This window comes from Vigna umbellata, chromosome 7 (assembly GCF_029865625.1).
Source record: "Vigna umbellata cultivar VRB3 chromosome 7, Vumbellata_1.0, whole genome shotgun sequence".
In the NCBI taxonomy this organism is placed as follows: Eukaryota; Viridiplantae; Streptophyta; class Magnoliopsida; order Fabales; family Fabaceae; genus Vigna; species Vigna umbellata.
The window spans coordinates 14,232,130-14,250,443 of NC_142171.1; the positions used below are offsets into that span (position 1 = coordinate 14,232,130).

Consider the following 18,314-nt stretch of genomic DNA (forward strand, 5'->3'; position numbering starts at 1 on the left):
CTCTTTCTTTTTATTTTCAATAAATTGTTTAAAAACTTTAAAAAAAGAATATAATAAATAAACTGGGTGTAAGTTAAGCACTATTTAAAAAAATCTTAAATGTGATTTTAAAACAAAAATAACGCATTAATGAAAAAAGCTGTGACTTGCACACCACTCCATATTAATTAATGGAAGAGCTCTTCCCCTACACTTCCTTATTTTCCTCCTGCACTCCCTATTTACCTTAATATCCATCCACTTACATGGTTCTGTATCATTAATGGAAGTTAATGATAGTATTAATGAGATTACTTCCTTTTTCACCAACCAATTGAATGAATTCAGTATGTATACCTGCACCTTCCCCCTTCCTCCCTACATTTTCGAAACACACTACAACATACTCACATTTTGCTACATTTAGGTTTGGTTTTTTCCTTTCTTTCCTTGTGTTGCTTGTGGTCCATGTGGTGGTTGGTGATTGGGGTGGTGGTTTCGGTAGTACAGTGGTGTTGTCTCTGGTGGTGTGTGGTGTTTTGTGCTGTAAATCATCAGAGGTAAGTTATAAGTTAGAAATCTTAACCGAACATCGAAGTTTGATTATAACACTACAAAAATAATACATTTTAGGCGAGGTTGTTTTCCTGCGGTTTTTAAAACCTCAACTAATTTCCGGCGGTTTATAACAAAACCGTCCCTAATATTTAGTTATTTATTTATTTTAGAATAATTTTTCCCTAACCCTAGTGTCCTTTCCACTCCTTCATTCCCGCTTCTGCCTCTTGGTCTTATTTTCTCCCAACTCTATTTGTTCCCCGTGTCGTTTCTTCATCTTCAAACCAGGTGTGGAGTTGTTTCTTCATCTTCAAACAAGATGCGGAGCTCTTGGGCTTGATTCCACTTTCGCAATTAAACTTGCAAAGAAATATGTCGAGAAGAGAAACAAGGAAGCCCGTTGCGGAAGAAGTTGATAGAGTCATACCTAATCCGTGGTGCGATGGCCTGTGTCCGTGGGTGTGGTGGTAGGGGAACTTTTTTCGCAACAACGGTGTTTCAGTGTCTTCACGGCGAGTTTCCGGTGACTCAAGCGCGGCGTTTTCACGACGCGAGGATCTCGTTCTCCAGCGTTTTAGCGACAACAGAGACTTGGATGGAATTCGCGATTTATTTAAGTTTGAATTCGGGTTCTGTTTTTAGGGATTTGAATGGGGTTTTCTTCCGGTGTCCCATGATTTTGGGTATGGTTGTGGAGGAGAAGAAATTCCAGGTATGGAAGCTATTTTAGTGGGATTGATTGCTTGTATGTGGTACGATATGCTTTTCCCCTATTTTAATGTTCATTCCAGTATAATTGTATGTTTGGGGAACTGAAAATAGAATACTCTTCTAATCCTTGTAACTGAGGTTTCTCTGCAATTCATTGATATTCCTTAGGTACATATTGCAGTCAAGTTGTTGTTATCAAAGTTCTGAATATGGACCCGGGTATAGTGAAAAAACGGAGGGGAGTGAATATGGATCTGGGTATGGGGAAGAACAACAACAGGACAATGGGTATGGTTATGGAGGGAGGAGTGAGTATGATGAGAAACCTAGCTATGGGAGCCAAGGAGGTGTTGAGAATGATTATGGGCATCCACCTCAGGAGGAGGGCTACCGAAAGCCTTGCTATGAGAAGCGTGATGATGAGGGCTATGGACACAAGAAATATGTAAGTACTACTGCATCATGTTTTATCTTTACAATTTTTTATAGGTTTCTAGAATAGTGGCAACTCTAAACTCTCTATATTCAAAATTATGCTCTGGTTTGACTTCCTTGCGATTTCTGCTGTGACAATGGAGAAAAAATCAATCCAACTTTCGTTGATAATGTGTATTTTGCTCTTGTGAATGTGCTGGCTACTAGTAACTTGAGAAACAGAACTTTGAAAGTGAAATGTTTTGAATTTGTGTGAAAGTGCCGAGTTTAAAACATTGGTTATAATTCAGTGATTTACAGGATAGAAATCTGAAATTAGAACATCGTAAAACCTGTTCGATGACAGCTAAGGAAATTCAATTTTTTTACTTGACAAGTCAATATAGGTGAGCTGGATAGCCTACTGTCAGTTCAGTTCAAGTGGATCATAAAGAAGAACAAAGAATGAGTAGAAGACCACCTCCTGATCCCGTGGCAGTGCTAAGAGGCCATCGAGCTTCGGTCACAGACATTTCTTTTCATCCCTTTAAGCCGATATTATTCTCCGGGTATTCATTGCAATTGTTTGTCGTTTTTTGTTTTATGGGCATTACTCTGGTACACATTTTTTTCCCTGGGTATGGGACATTGGCATCCAATATCTATCAAGCATTTCTTTGGCTGCTAGTTACTTTTATAATAGTTTTTAACACTAAAAGTAAAATCTGTGTTCAATAAATGATGAGTTGCCTTGGATGCCATACCCATCGGTGTGCCACAAGAACTCCCTGATTTAGTTGGTTGCGTATACAATTAGTTTCACTTAATAATTAGTTGCATCATCCTCTTCTTGCTTGCAGTTCTGCTGATGGTGAAGTCCGAATTTGGGATACCCTTCAACATCGAACCGTGTCATCTGCATGGTGCTTAGTTCTATAATTTTTTTGGCATTCATATTTGTGAAGAATATCGTTGATTTTCAGAAATATGATCCATGGTACAAATTAATTTTATACTACAGGTTACATAGTGCTGCACATGGTATTGTTGTTGTTGCTTGTGCTTCTTCCCTCAGAACCAATAAATTTGCTAGGTGCATCCTTTTCTACTTGATCTCCCCCGGTTCTGTTTTAATATCCAAGTATATTCTTGCTTTATCAATATTCATTATTCTGTATATGTGTAGCCAGGGTAGGGATGGAACTGTAAAAGTTTGGGAATTTGATGATGCCGGTTTGTCAAGGTGTTGTAGTTCAACTTCTACAAATGTCTTATCCTTTTAGTTTTGAAATTGTTAACTTATTCTATAAAAATCCTTAATTGATTTTTTTAGTGGTAATATAAATGAAAACAAAATATACTATGCCTTTTTCACTCGTCAATCTCCTTCATACCTCAAACGTATTTTATTCATGGCTCAAATGGGCTAAGAAAAAATTTATAGGAACATTTGGACAGGACAAAAAATATTTTTGGAATACAATTCAAATTTTCCAATACACATTCTCATTCTTACACAAAAACACACGTATATATTAGAAAAATAAAAAAGTTTAAATTTTATAAACTTTTATACCATTTTCAACCATTAAAAAAACCATAGTATAATTTTTTATTAAGTTATGACACTAAAAGTCATAATAATATTAGTGTGTTTTTTTATTAGTATAGTATTATATTATCAAGTTATGTGTTAGAATGAATGAATTTGAAAAGATGAGTTATAATTTATTTATGAACTAGTTGGTAAAGGGATTCACTTTTTATGTAATAGTGATTATTAGAGTTTATTAACAGGAAATAATTCTTGGTGGTTAGCTTGGGTTTAAGATTGTTTGGGGAATATAACTGAATATGCATGATGAGTATATAAGGTTAATGTGTGATGATTATATATGGTTGAGATTGTTTATAAATGTTTGATGATGTGTAAAAATAATGGTATTTATATATGACTTGGATAAGGGATTGAAATCTGATTTGTGTATGAATGCATTATGTTTATGGGCTAAAGTGTCTTGTTTGTTGATAGTTGTTTTGTTAATAGAAACTAAACTTGGACCAGACACTCAAGGTAAAAATCATATAGAAATTCTGCTTGTGTCTATATAATAATCTGTTTTGGTTATTGATGTTAATTTTTGGTGATCAATCTTCACTAAACTTTAATTCTGGGCATTTGTTATATATATTATTGTTTGCTTATTATTCTCTTATAAGGTTTGAATTGTTGAATGCTTAGCTCACTCATAGATTTGTTTGTTTGTAGGTATATGATAAAGAAGCATGAAGAAAATGAAGAACAAGAGTGATAATTGTTATTGCATAACACTTTTTAATTTATTATGTAGAAGTTTATTTTTAATTTTTAGGACAAACATTTGTTATTTCTTAAGTTTACAAGTTAATTGTATTTTTAATTTTACAGTTTATTTCATATAATAATAATTATTTTTGGTTTTATATTATTCTGATTTAATATTAAACATATTTTATATTAATCACATTAATCAAGTCATTTGAGAAATAAAAAAAATTAAACTATTTTCATTACCGGCGGTTTTTTGATAACCCACGCAAATCCCGACGGTTTATTACAACCTCAGCAATTACCGGCGGTTTTTGTAAAAACCCCCGCAAATTACGGCGGTTTTTGAAAAACCCCCGCAAATTACGGCGGTTTTTGAAAAACCCCGCAAATAGCGGCGGTTATAAACAAAACCGCCGGAAATCTTTGTGACGGTGGTTTTCCCTGTGGTTTTGCCAACCGCGGGAAATGAATTTACCAGGGGTTAAAACCGCCGGTAATGCAGAAAAAAACCCCTGGTAAAATCTTTTATTTTTGTAGCGACGCAATTCAAGTTTTGGTTATGTGGTTATATATATATATGTATGGTGTTTATATTTCATTAGTTTTGATGTGTTTTTATATGTTTTTATATGTTTTCTATTCGATGTTTTATAATATTTGTTATGTTATATATATATATATATATATATATATATATATATATATATATATATATATATATTATATTTTTTAATTTTAAATTTATACTTTTTTTACAATAAATAAATATATTTAAAATATGTTGAATGTAAATTATAATATGTTAGAAATCTTAACTTACCGGTGTTAGAATGTCGGTTGAGAGACGCTGTAATTTGAAATGTGACATGTCTGAAGGCCTGTATGTTTTAAGAATTGACGCACTTTGACATACGATTATGATGGCCTTAAGAATGCACTTCGACATACGATTGTGTATGTTAACAACACTTGGACTTTTAATAATGTTTATATATGTTTAATATATTTGTTTTAATAGAGGGTTACTCCCTACACCACCCCACTTTGCTCCCTACACCACCATATTTTTTTAAATTTCAAAACTATCCTTTATACTTTAAAATATCCTACATCCCCACCTCTTTTCTTCAACGGATGTCAACATCCGTTGAAGAAAAAATTCTTCAACGGATGTGCCACATTCGTTGAATTTTTTTTATTTTAATTTTTAGTTTTTTAATTTATTGTATTTTAAATTAATATATAAATATTATTTAATTTTTTTAAAATTATTAATTAATTATTTATAAATTAATTTTATTTTATTTAATAAAATAATTATTATTAATTTAATTTATATATTATTATTTAAATAATAAATAAAATATTTTTTAAAAATCTATTAAACGGATGTGGGCACATCCGTTGAAGTTTTTTTTTAAATAAAAACAATAAACTAAAATATAAAATAGGTAAAGGGATGTCAACATCCGTTCACGGAACAACATCCGTTGAAGGTGAAACGGATGTTGATATCTGTTGAAGGTGAAACGGATGTTGACATCCATTTTATAGCAATGACAAATTAGGTATGGGGTGGTGCAGGGAGCGGTTGGTGGTGGTGGATGGAGCAACTCTGGTTTTAATATATGTAATACTTACTCTTTTACTTTTAAACTTACATATATATTTTTTACAACAAATCTGTTTTAAGTATTTTGTATTTAATTTATATTATATTAATGTTTTATATATATTATTTATATTTTAATATTGATGTGTTATTAATTTTTTCATGTATTTTTTTTATTTCTTTTTAAATTTTTTTTTGTTATTTATTGTATTAGTTAAATTTGTAGGTGTTATTTTTTATGTGGTATTTAATTTTTTGTTTTTAATTTTTTTTATTTGTTATTGAGTTTTTAATATGTAGTATTTAATTATCAATTCTAAAAATGCAACATCCCATTTTAGTAATATAAAATCACTAAAATAAGTGCTACAAAAAAGATAACTTACAACAAACTTGAGATTTGAAGAGAAGAAAAATCTACACTTGAAAAGCAAAAGAGGCTAATTATATTGTTGCTTCACCACCAACCCCTACGTTGAGACAATTGGAAAGATGCCCTCCTTAAGCTCACACCCATCAAGGTGATCATTGCAAAAGAGAAAACACACATACAAACAAAAATAAAAGCAAGGGTAAGCTAATGATAACATAATTATACATAATAATACAAAATTTAACAAACAATTCCAATCACATTCTCCATATTTTCACCACTTACTCAGGCTTGGCCAAAGCCTTTACAATCTAGTATAAATGTCGAGCTATGGAAAGGTTCTGCACTTGTGTGGTGAAACAACTAACTCACTCAAAGCTGCCACACAAGGTTAGTCCTTGAAATACGCCCTTTGCCACCATGAAGAAAGGTCCCCAGACTAGGATCTCCTGCTCCTCTCATAACATGACCCGTCACTTTCTAATTGAGAACGAATGACCATTAGAGGGTCAGGATAACCTCCATATTGGCTTCTTACAATTTATACTAGTTCCACATGAAACCCGCAATAAGAAATTTCTCCTTGGAACTCTTTTAACAACTTTGAAACCATTGATATCTCTCCACCTTTACATTGAATCCATTTGAAACCGTATACATATGTCCATACACTTTCACATTTGAATATCAACATATATCATCACTTATCATACATATAAGTACCATAAACAACCCAACAAGTCATCAAAAATAACATGAAATAATTCCATATACATTAATCCACAAGAACAGTCCAAGAAGAACCACTAAAGTACACAAAACCCCTTTAAACTCATAACTAGAAAAGGAAAACATCTATGAAACCCTCACCAACAACTCCAAAAGGTTCCAAAACCCCCAAAATGACCTAAAGAACGTCTAAAATTGATACTTAGAACCCCGAATTTGGTATTTCCAAAACCTGAAAAAGAAACCAATATTGGTGCGGTAGTGCTCAACGCCCAAACACTACCGCTCAGCTCTAGAGCCACTGGAATGGTGGCGCTTAGCGCCAGAAAGCTAGCGCTCAACGCTGGCGCCCTTAGAATGGTGGCGCTCAACGCCAAAAATTGTTCCTCAGCGCTATATTAGTTGACAACACATTGTTTTCATGGACTTTGATGCACTTGAGACTTGTTCTAATGGTCAAAAGGGTTTCTTACACACAAGAATTGATATGAAAACATGTTAATAACTAAAAAAAGGTACCTCTTTGATCATTAGATCCAAACTTGGTGCATTAAACCCATATGACAACTTCAAAAGTACCCAAACCCAAATCTACACTTTCTAACCCAAAACTCGACAAACTAAAGGTATGAACAGGTCTTAAATGACTTAATAACATACCATAAACTCACCAATTTACCACAAACCCACTCTCTTGGAATTTCACTACTCAATACCTCTTATTTAGACCCAAAAACCATGCAAATTACACCCTCACAACCCTCTACTACATAATACAACAAAGTTTTACTGGTTTGATAGTCTCAACAAGTCCTAAATAACCTTAAAATAATCCTCATACGTATACTTTTCTCAAATCACCATTCCCTAAAAAGTTACCTATCAAAACCCTAAATTTCACTCTAAAACAGTAGAAAAATGAACTCAAGTGCTCTTTCTCAATCTAACTTCATAATCTAACTATTTTAGAACTTAAACCAATTATACTAAACCCTATGATCTTTACCAAACTGCAGATTTCTCTTTAAACTCATTATTTCAAAATTTCACATACCAATACCCATCAATTTAAACCACCAAGTAGTACCTCAACCATTTCTCTTCATTAATATCCTCTCCAATACAGTTTTGCCTTTACTACCATATGAATTTCAATATACAAGCACTCACACAACATACATATAAATGCAAACACACATCATAAATCACAATAAACACTTATTCACCTAATTTATCATATCCAAGTTATCATGAACCACATTAAACACATCAATAACAAATTTAAAACTTCCTACTACATATATGAAAAACAAAATTAGCTTTCCTTACCTCAAAATAACAGCTCAACCCACGGGAGCGTCCCGCCGGTCGCAAGAAATTCTTAAACGAACCTACAAGGTACCAAAATTGAAACGTACAGAGTTCTTATAACTCTAAAATCACCAAGAGCGAGAACAATTCTGTGCATGATAATTGACCGAAGCAAAGAGGATAGAAAAACAAGTAAAAACTTACTTGCTCTAAAATAGAAATTGATCAGTTGGATTTGTAGACCTTGACGCCGTGATCGTCTAGGAACCTCCTCATCGTCCAACAGATGACTCAGGAATTAGAACTCTTAGAGGGAAGGTAGAGAACTCTAAAAAAGTGATTTCTAGAGAGATGATACCTTTTAAAATAATGAAATTCGTTTATAATACAACTATTTATAATAAAACTCTTTACTATTAAAGTAACCGAGTCTAACTATTTTTAGACTACCACCATTTCTAAATTACCATTTTATGGGGTTTTACGAAAAAAACATTACAAATTAAAAAAAACAGAAAGAAAAGTCAAATAGTCAACAAATAATAAATATAATTACATAATATGTGACATCCCAAAATATCATATACACATATAATATAATAGGATTCAACTATTATAATATGTAAAAATAGTTGAGAGATAGAGATAATAATATTTAAATATGTATACAGTCCTCCAAAAGATAGAGGGAATTAAAACGAAAATCAAACTTGAGTACAAGTTTCAAAAGTTCTCCAAAATACAAGGCTATTGAAATTTTAAAGAGACCTGAAAAGTTTTCCAAAAGTGTCGAACTATATAAAATAAAAGCTAGGAGTTTTTCAAAATAACACGTTAATCAACTAAGAGTTAGTAGAGGGCCTATGTACTAGGGGCTGGGTCTTCTTCAACCTCCAAAGCTTGCTCTAATGGTACATCATCACCTATTGCTCACATCCAAAGGATTGGATGATCATCGCAAGGGAGAAGACAAACACATACAATGCAAGGGTGAGCTAGGTCTCAACCAAACATACAGATAATTTCAATTCAATCTAGCATTTCCAAGAACGTCCATACACACATAAACATGTAAGTCATCATAAACATAAATATTTATTTCACAAAACTCATTAAAGCAAGCATCCCATCATGTTAAGACTCCTAGACACGTCCGGACATAGAATGTATGTAGAGCTGGGGCGGGTTGTGCACTTGTGATGGCCCCTACTACTTTGCAAAGCCATTGCCGAGGGGTTCCACCCGACCATACATAAGGCTAGTCCGTTACCGCGGAATAGACCTTCAATGATAGCGCCTAACCTAGGACCTCCCACTACTCCCACCACACGCGTCAATCCTCTCTAAGTGAGAATGAAAGACCGTTGGAGTGTTAGGGATAACCCCCCATATGGAAGCCTCTCACATTCATTCAATACACTAACTGATCCCACCGAGAGATCTTAATTTCATATTCAATCCGACCACTTTAAATCACATGATATTCCTCTTGGATCAATAATGTACCTCATAAACCACTTTGATTCATCAAACATAAAATTTCATAGTCATTCAAGTGCATTCTTACTATATTTTCTCATACCAAACCCATACACCATCATACAACATCAACCATGTCATAAAAACAACTCATACATTACATAGTTTCACAAAACCATCACTTATTAACACAAATTTCTTTAGGACTTTTAATTTTCAATACTTAAGTAATTCAAACAGCTTGGAGACCCTCACCAATGGCTCCGGAAGGGTCAAAACCCCCCAGAACGACCTAAAGAACGTCCAAAACGGACATCCGGAACCTCGAAAAGCACCCAAAACTGTCCTGAATGATTTTCCGACAACAATAATCGATTATCATATGTGATAATCGATTATTTGCGAGAGCTTTGAAGAGGATACAACTCTCTGACTAAAATAATCGATTATCAAGTGAGATAATCGATTATTCTTATCAGTTTTTGATAGCAACGTGATTTTTTCTGGTTTTGGTGCATCTTAAACACTTTAATGAATTTCTAATACTCCAAACTTGATCTATATGACGAAATAAACTTGTATAACTGATTCTAATACTTCCTAATCTTATTATCTAGTTATTTAATGTTGATTTAAACTCTAAACCCTCAATTTCATCAACCTAGGTACTCAATTCTGAATCTACCACTTATAAATTATTTTTAACACTTTTAACACTCTTAATGAGTCACAATTAACTTACCCAAGTTATCTAAACTGATCCTAACAGCATGGAATACAAAATTCAGATTTTGACTACCTTAGTTCTCTTCATAGGTTATAAACTTCAATGATTCACATGGTTATTTCCTAATAAATTATTTAACAGAATTCATTTCTTCTAAGCATTCAAAATTATCACAGCATTGTATCAATACCAGTTCCTAATCATCCAATTCACAGTTCATATCAACATCAACCAGTAGTACACGATCAAATAGGCAAAATCACAAGTTTTCAGATTATCCTTAATTAAAATCCAACCCGTAAACTTTACATGCACTCTATCACTATATCTATTAAATCTAACTCATGCAAATTCAAGAATTTCACAGAACAACACAAAAACCCCAGCTCCCCTTACCTCTAGTGTAGATAACCAAGCTCAAGTAGGAACCCTAGACCACTTGCTTGCACTCCCAAAATGTTAGAATCACCTATAAATCATCAATTGATGATGGAAAACGAATCTTAGAACCAAATAGAAGCTAGATTATGGAAGAAAACGAAATGGGTTGCATGCAACAAGTTCAATCACATGCTTACAACCTTAGGGCACACGAGAAAGGGGGTTTTCTTACCGGTTGGAGAAAACGGAAAATCAATCGGTAGAAACGTAGCTCTTGGAGTCCTGAAGGTCTAGGTAGCTTCAATTCGGGAAACAAATGGTTAGATTTTGGAGTTGGAATAGAGAGAGTGGCAAGGTAAGGAAGAAAAGAGAGAGTGCTTGAAAGAAAAGGGGAACGTTCTTCTGAAGCACAATTTAGATGTGGTTTCTTTTTTTTTAGGAGATTAAATCTTTTTACTTTACTAATTTTGCCCAACCTATCTTATGCTGCCACGTATACACACTTTTTGGTTATATTTTATGAGGCCTTACATAATATATCATATTTAAATAAATAATAAATAGAATAAAACATTACAGATTCAAAAATAAATAACAAATAAAAAACTTTAAATAATTACAAAATAAATAATACGTAAATAAATAACAAATATAAAACATATTACAAATTCAAAATAAACAAATTACATAATATATAATATTTAAATACACACAAAAATAAATATATAATTGTAACATCCCAATAAATAGTAAGTACCATTAATCAGAACTAATCACATTTACAGAAAACAGTGCAGTCTTAACATTTACAACAGCTGCTCAAAACGATAAAACAGCATGTACAGCAATTTACAGTATTCAGAAATTCATAAAAGGTACAGAACCAGTTACTGGACAAACGTTCTGCAGAGATATACAGTCAACGTCCCAAAATGCTTTACAGAAAGACTGACTACTACTAATACTGTATGAACAGCGCTGTAAAACTATACACAGAACTGTCAAAATACAGCACAGAAAACTAACTAATGCTACTACAGAAACGAGCCTCTACTGCTCAGCTTTAACTTCAACGTCCACAAGGTTGGCATCCTCCAAATTTTCTTCTTCCAGCATGGTTTCAAGGGATGCATCACCATCTGCTCACATCCACAACGGATGATCATTGCATTGACAAGACGGACATACAGAAACAGTAGACAACACAAAGAAATTGCAAGGGTAAGCTTAGGTAATTTAATTCAATACCATCAACATAATTTAACATATAACATCAGCCATATAGTTCATACAACATTAAACACATATTCACGCATACAGTAACTCATTCATATTCTCATAATTAAAGACTGTCCGGACTGTATGATGCCATGTATCTACAGGCGTTCTTGCACACGGGTGGTGTAGTAACTGGAACATCCATCAGCTGCCACCCGAGGTTAACCCTATCAGTCCAAAGTACTCAATAGGACTAGGGCCTCCTGCCATTCCCACGCATGACCTACTCCCCTCTACATGAGGATGAGCACTCACGGAATATCAGGATGAACAGCCATCAGCAGCTTTACCATGGTCATACTACACTACTTCTCATATTCACATCATGGAGACGTTCCTCCTTGGAACGCTCATTCACAATCCAATTCTCATAAATCCATTCAAATTACCATTCGTACATATTCACAATTTCTCTTAATCAAATCTTCATTTCTGTATTCCACTCTTTTAATTTAAATACAAGTTACTATTTAATAGATCAAGACGACTGTATTACAGTGCACTGCAGCCTCGTTTCTGAACAAAAGAAACGAACCTTTATTCATGTACGGATGTTAAGAACACTTAAGAATTTAATTGAGATTGATTCAAAAAGATCTGATTAATACTTAGGATAATTCTAAGTATAATACTGGAGATTGAATAAAAAGGATAAGTATAATTTAGATATATTTCAATAGATAACCAGAATATGAAAGAAATTCAGATATGAACACTGTCATAAAAAAAAACCGAACGTTAAATAAGAATTTGAACGAACACCATATACGTTCGCTCACGAATCCAGGATAGGACGAGCGTTCAGTTATAAAACCGAACACTGCTTAGGACGAACGCCAGTCAATGACCGAGCACCAAATAGAACTAACGCGCATGGAAATGAACGCGCATGGGAACGAACGTTCAGTGTCGGACCGAACGCTAACTAGAACGAACGCTCAATCTAAGATCGAGAGTTCCTTTGGGCGAACGCTCAATATAATACTAAGCGCCACTTATGACGAACGCTGGTGGACAAAACCGAGCGTACTAATACCCTTCAATTAAATTTTTAAATGGTTGGACACGCTAAGTTGAGCCGAACGCTCAAACTTAACTCTGCACACAAATAACACTCGTTCTCGATCCGAATCCTCTCCAAATGAAAGAATTCTTACTCTAAGTTATTGTCCAGTGAAACCGAACGGTATAAGACCGTTCGATGACGAGCGTACACCATCAATCAGAGAAGACCAGACTTTCCAGATTTTAAAACACGAGAATTTCACAGTTTTACATATGATTCATAACTTAGAATTTATCTTTAACATAACTCTCATGCATTCCAAAATTCCTATTATCAATCCATAAATACAGAGTCTTCCATCTTCCAGTTTCAAACATATCATATCAACATACAGTTCAAATCAAAATCATTCCAAATTATGCAGAATCAATCACATTACAACTCATACATTTCATTCACTGCATAATTTCATACAACATTCCTGATATACATCCATTTCAATTCTGCTTCATCACGCATATTCAAAATTCGCATAATGCATACATTTCAAACATCCATCACAATTCATTACTGTCATACAGATCAAACATATATTAAATTAAATTACTAAAGCTTCCCTTACCTGGTCTAACACTGCACTTCCAAATGCTTAGAATTTATCTCGACCACTCACGGCTTCCTATCCAGAATTCACTCAACCACTTCCACTTATCTAATACACCAAAATCATTAACAGATCAGACTTCTAACTTACACATGCAACCAAAAATCTTGATTTGCATGAACTAAAACAGACAAGTGCAGGGACGAGAACTTACCAGTTCAGTTCTCAGTTTGGTTTGGATCAGAATAGCGCTCACGGTGCAGTGAAGGCGTCTATGGTCTCTGAAATTAGATCAGAGGAGTTGATAGTGAGGTATTTTAGAGAGAAGATGGAAGAGTGCAGAGAAAATACAGAGAAGATGTAAGATCAGAATTCGTGAAGAAGAAGAAGATTATATAAAAATAAAAATCAATAATTTATAAAATGAATAAAACCAATAATCCAATAAAGTATATAAATAAAATTACAAATTAAAATTTAAATAATAAACAAAGAAAAAAAGTTTTAACAACTTTAAATAATTAAATAATAAACAATACGTAGATAAATTTAAAATAAGACACAAATTACAAATTCAAAATAAATAATTTAATAAAACAAAAACAATTACATAATATATAATATTTAATTAAATAATAAATAGAATAAAACATTACACATTAAAAAATAAATAAAACAATAAATAACTCAAAAAACATAAAAAAATAACATAAAAAATTGATACTAAATAAATAAAATATATAAAATACATTACAAATTATAATTTAAATAAGAAACAAATAAATACTTTTAAAAACTTTAAATAATTATATAATAAATAACACGTAAATAAATAACAAATATAAAACATATTCCAAAGTCAAAATTAAAAAGTTTAAAAAACATTACATAATATATAATATTTAAATACATACAAATAAATATATAACAAATTATTCATTTCAAACATATTAAAAATAAAAAATAAAATCATTGATTAATAGATAATTAATAAAATCAACAAAACGAATAAAACCATTAATTAATAAAATCAACAAAACAAATAAAACCATTAATTAATAAAATCAATAAAATATATAAATAACAAACAAAGAATAAATTTTTAACAACTCTAAATAATTAAATAATAAACAATACCTAAATAAATTTTAAATATTACACAAATTACAAATTCAAAATAACATAATTTAACAAAACTAAAATAATTACATAATATATAATGTTAAAATAAGTAAAAATAAATATATATCAATTTATTTATTTCAAACATATTTTAAAATAGAGTTAAATATGTCTTTAGAAACGAATTTGTTTTTAGCCCGTGTTTGAAAATAAAGTACATTTTAGTCATCTCTTTAAAAAAAGATTAATTTTTGATATTTCAAAATTAACAGCTTTAGAAACAGTTAGATGTAACTAATGATAATATGCCACGTTATTTTATTTTTTTTATAGAGTCAACGTCTCCTTCTTTTCATCTTCATGCTTAACTTTTCTCACTCCCCTCCATCTTCCAGCAAACCCCTTGTTGACGTTCGCACACCTCCCCTCCTTTGGCCACCACCACACACATCGCAGCTGCATCAAAGGAAATGCTCTAATCACTCAAGACTTACATACACACTGAACGTGTTTCTCATCGTGAAAAGTTGTTTTCATATATATTTGTTTTTTTAAATGATATTATCTATTTTGGTTTTATTTTCACCATTAATGGCTGCCACATGGTACGTGTCACGTAATGTGTTTTTGTATCAACATACATTATTATCCCAACAAAGGGTGTGCACAAAACAGGTTCGTTTATTCAATATCATAACTTGCTTCCATTTCCTATAATAATTACTCAGCAGCACCGTTTCATGAGAAAGTATCAAAGTTGGTTGTGGCTGTGGTTTCATCTTTGCATCTGATACAAGATGGTGAAGAGAGTGAGGTCTGATTCGGGGTACCTGTACTGGAGGAGGAGTCCAAGAGACTGTAAATTGCCCAAGTTCAATCCTAAGAAGTTTCTTAAGTTTATGAGAAATAAATCATTGGCTTTCATTGGTGATTCAATCTCTCGTAATCATGTTCAGTCCCTATGTAACATCCCAAAATATAGTAATTACCATAATCAAGATTAATTACATTAAGATAATAAACAGTGCAGTCTTACAAAGACCGAACGAGCACTAACGGTGTCGAACGTTCAAAAAAAAACATACAGAAATGACGGACGTCATAATATAAAGAGTTTAAGGACGAACGGTTTTACAGGATTACAACCGAACGTCTACATAAAACACATAATAAACTATACTATACTGGCGAGCGCTCTAGGGCTCGGCTTTGACTTCAACATCCACCAGGGTCGCGTCCTCCAAATTTTCTTCTTCCAGCAGTGTTTCAAGGGACGCTCCACCATCTGCTCACATCCACAACGGATGATCATTGCATTTTGACAAGACGGAGTATACATGTACAGTAGACAACACAATGGAAATGCAAGGGTAAGCTTACGTATTTTAAATTCATACTTCAACATTTATATTCAAATCATCACACAATCAATACATATGCATATAACTTCAACCAAAACATAAATATAAATATTCTAGACAGACCGTCCGGACTGTATGAATCTGTGTAGTTTCAAGCGTCCTTGCACCCGAGTGATGTAGTAACTGGGTAACATTAAACAGCTGCCACTCGAGGTAAGTCCGTTCTTACGTCGCCCATGTTAACTTATGGACTAAGGACCTCCTGCCGTTCCCACACATGAGTACCCCCTTCTACTTGAAGAGGCGTATCACGGAACATCAGGATGGACAGCGAGTCTAAACTTATCCACAGTCATACTTTACAAATATCAATTTCCAACCAAGAGTAGTTCCTCCTTGGAACGCTCGTTCAAATATCAATATCATAATTTCACCTCATATAGGGTTCGTTCACTTTATAATTCTCTCAATATCACATTTTCATTCTTTGTTACACTTCCATAAAAAGACGAACGTTAATTCACTGTATGGACGAACGCTAATTGAGATCAGGACGAACGCTATTTAAGACTGACGCTCGACATGAGGTCGAACGCTATTAAAGACTGACGCTCGACATGAGGTCGAACGCTATTAAAGACTGATGCTCGACATGAGGTCGAACACTATTAAAGACTGACGTTCGACATGAGGTCGAACGCTATTGAAGACTGATGCTCGACATGAGGTCGAACACTATTAAAGACTGACGCTCGACATGAGGTCGAACGCTATTAAAGACTGATGCTCGACATGAGGTCGAACACTATTAAAGACTGACGTTCGACATGAGGTCGAACGCTATTGAAGACTGATGCTCGACATGAGGTCGAACACTATTAAAGACTGACGCTCGACATGAGGTCGAACGCTATTAAAGACTGATGCTCGACATGAGGTCGAACACTATTAAAGACTGACGCTCGACATGAGGTCGAACACTATTTTACTCAAATGGGAACGCTCGTTCTCGAGCAGAATTCTTTCCAAATGAAAGAATTCCATTTTAAAGTATCATAAGGAAAACCGAACGGTATAAGACCGTACAGTGACGAGCGTTAGTTAACAAAAGTAGGATTTAAGTGTAGAATTATCAACCTTAGCCATTTTTTTTTCAGATTTCAACATTTTAACCTAAACTTTATACTTCAAATGAATCTCAGATTTATGGACTTTACACTCTCACTTCCAGATTACTTCATATTCAATAATCAACATCTTAATAATTCATACATTATAGTATTCATCCATACGATTCAACCATGCATGCAGCTCAACAATCCAGAAAAATCATATCAGTACATTCATAACAGCACAACAGGGCTCGTTCATGCAGATCAGAAAATCACGCATACAAAGATTTCATACAGACAACCCACTCATGCTTTCATACAATCATACACGTATAAATTTAAATATATATAAGCTTCCCTTACCTGGATAGCAGTGATCTTCCAAAAGCACGATTCTAGGGTTTCCTCTAACCACTTCTACTCTCAAGTTTCGTTCCACAGTTCCCACGTAAAACTAAGACACCAAAACAATCAACCAAAACTCAGACCTAGAACCCATTCATGCAACCAACTAGGGTTCGCATGAGACCAGAAAAAGGGACGAAGCTTAAGACAGAAAAAACTTACCAGTTCCGATCCAAGTTCTGTTCGGTCCAAATGAAAGGTCTCAACTGGACGAACACTCCTACGGTTCTGGAAAGTGAATCGGAGAAGAAGAAGATGAGTTGTTGAAGAGAGAAGGTTACTGGTTCTAGAGAGAGATCAGAGAAATTGGAAAATCTGATTCAGAGGAAGGAGATGAGTGATACAGGTGAGTGGAGGGTTTTTCGAAAACTCTTTTTGCTTAACTCACGTTCGTTTGAACGAACGTCTCCCTCGCTGACACCTGCATACCAAACTCTGAATTGGAAGCTTCTAACGTGACAAGTGTCGTGTGTGCATGCAGAGCTTAGTGCGCAATTAATGCACTGGACGTGTGTCGCGGCTCATTGATGGAAGCTACTAGGTGAATCAGCAGTATCGTAATTACTGATTTGACATCTAATTACGTTTTAAAATTTTCCGGGATCTCACACCCTACTTTGCATTCTCTCAAAGGTATTGTGAATGTTAATATTAGTTAACCAGTTTGCGAATTTGATATAATTAGCCTTTTTGCTTGAAAGATTTTCGTCCCTTGAATCTTGATTATTGTTTAGTATGTTTGCATTATTTGTGTTGTAGTTCACTTTCTATTGCTTACCAAATTTGAAGACACGAGGGTCGTCCATTTGCTTCAAACTGAAACTCCAGTTGAAGAGGTGAC

At 33.6% G+C, this 18,314-nt stretch overlaps 1 protein-coding gene and 1 long non-coding RNA gene across 10 annotated transcripts; one reads left to right on the forward strand and one right to left on the reverse strand.

The window, feature by feature from the left end:
- The first annotated feature begins 256 nt into the window (after nt 1-256).
- LOC124849023 (protein DECREASED SIZE EXCLUSION LIMIT 1-like) lies at nt 257-4,125 on the forward strand. 9 transcript variants are annotated; one of them, XM_088093893.1, is made up of 7 exons: nt 257-539; nt 826-1,249; nt 1,417-1,693; nt 2,061-2,231; nt 2,523-2,585; nt 2,684-2,905; nt 3,932-4,125. In XM_088093893.1, exons 4-7 carry the CDS (start codon nt 2,128-2,130, stop codon nt 3,972-3,974), a joined length of 432 nt encoding a protein of 143 aa, XP_087950019.1. In that variant the 5' UTR covers nt 257-539; nt 826-1,249; nt 1,417-1,693; nt 2,061-2,127; the 3' UTR covers nt 3,975-4,125. The 9 variants fall into 9 exon arrangements, 7 of the variants coding, with proteins under 7 accessions (XP_087950019.1, XP_087950020.1, XP_087950021.1 ...); XM_088093896.1 differs by lacking the exon at nt 257-539 and having other exon boundaries at nt 552-1,249; nt 2,684-2,755; nt 2,849-2,905; XM_088093894.1 differs by lacking the exon at nt 257-539 and having other exon boundaries at nt 547-1,249; nt 1,974-2,231.
- An 11,518-nt stretch (nt 4,126-15,643) lies between these two features.
- Nucleotides 15,644-18,032, reverse strand: LOC148195203 (uncharacterized). Its single transcript, XR_015780664.1, has 3 exons — nt 17,636-18,032; nt 17,432-17,522; nt 15,644-15,880 (listed from the first exon to the last, which is right to left on the reverse strand). It is a non-coding gene; the product is annotated as an uncharacterized LOC148195203 (long non-coding RNA).
- Between the last annotated feature and the right edge of the window lie 282 nt (nt 18,033-18,314).

Excerpts from the sequence above, each read along its gene's own strand:
- LOC124849023 (XM_088093893.1), top strand. The coding sequence starts at position 2,128 with ATGAGTAGAAGACCACCTCCTGATCCCGTGGCAGTGCTAAGAGGCCAT. Across the intron at positions 2,232-2,522 it reads AAGCCGATATTATTCTCCGG|TTCTGCTGATGGTGAAGTCC; the intron begins GTATTCATTGCA and ends TCTTGCTTGCAG. Across the intron at positions 2,906-3,931 it reads GATGATGCCGGTTTGTCAAG|GTATATGATAAAGAAGCATG; the intron begins GTGTTGTAGTTC and ends GTTTGTTTGTAG.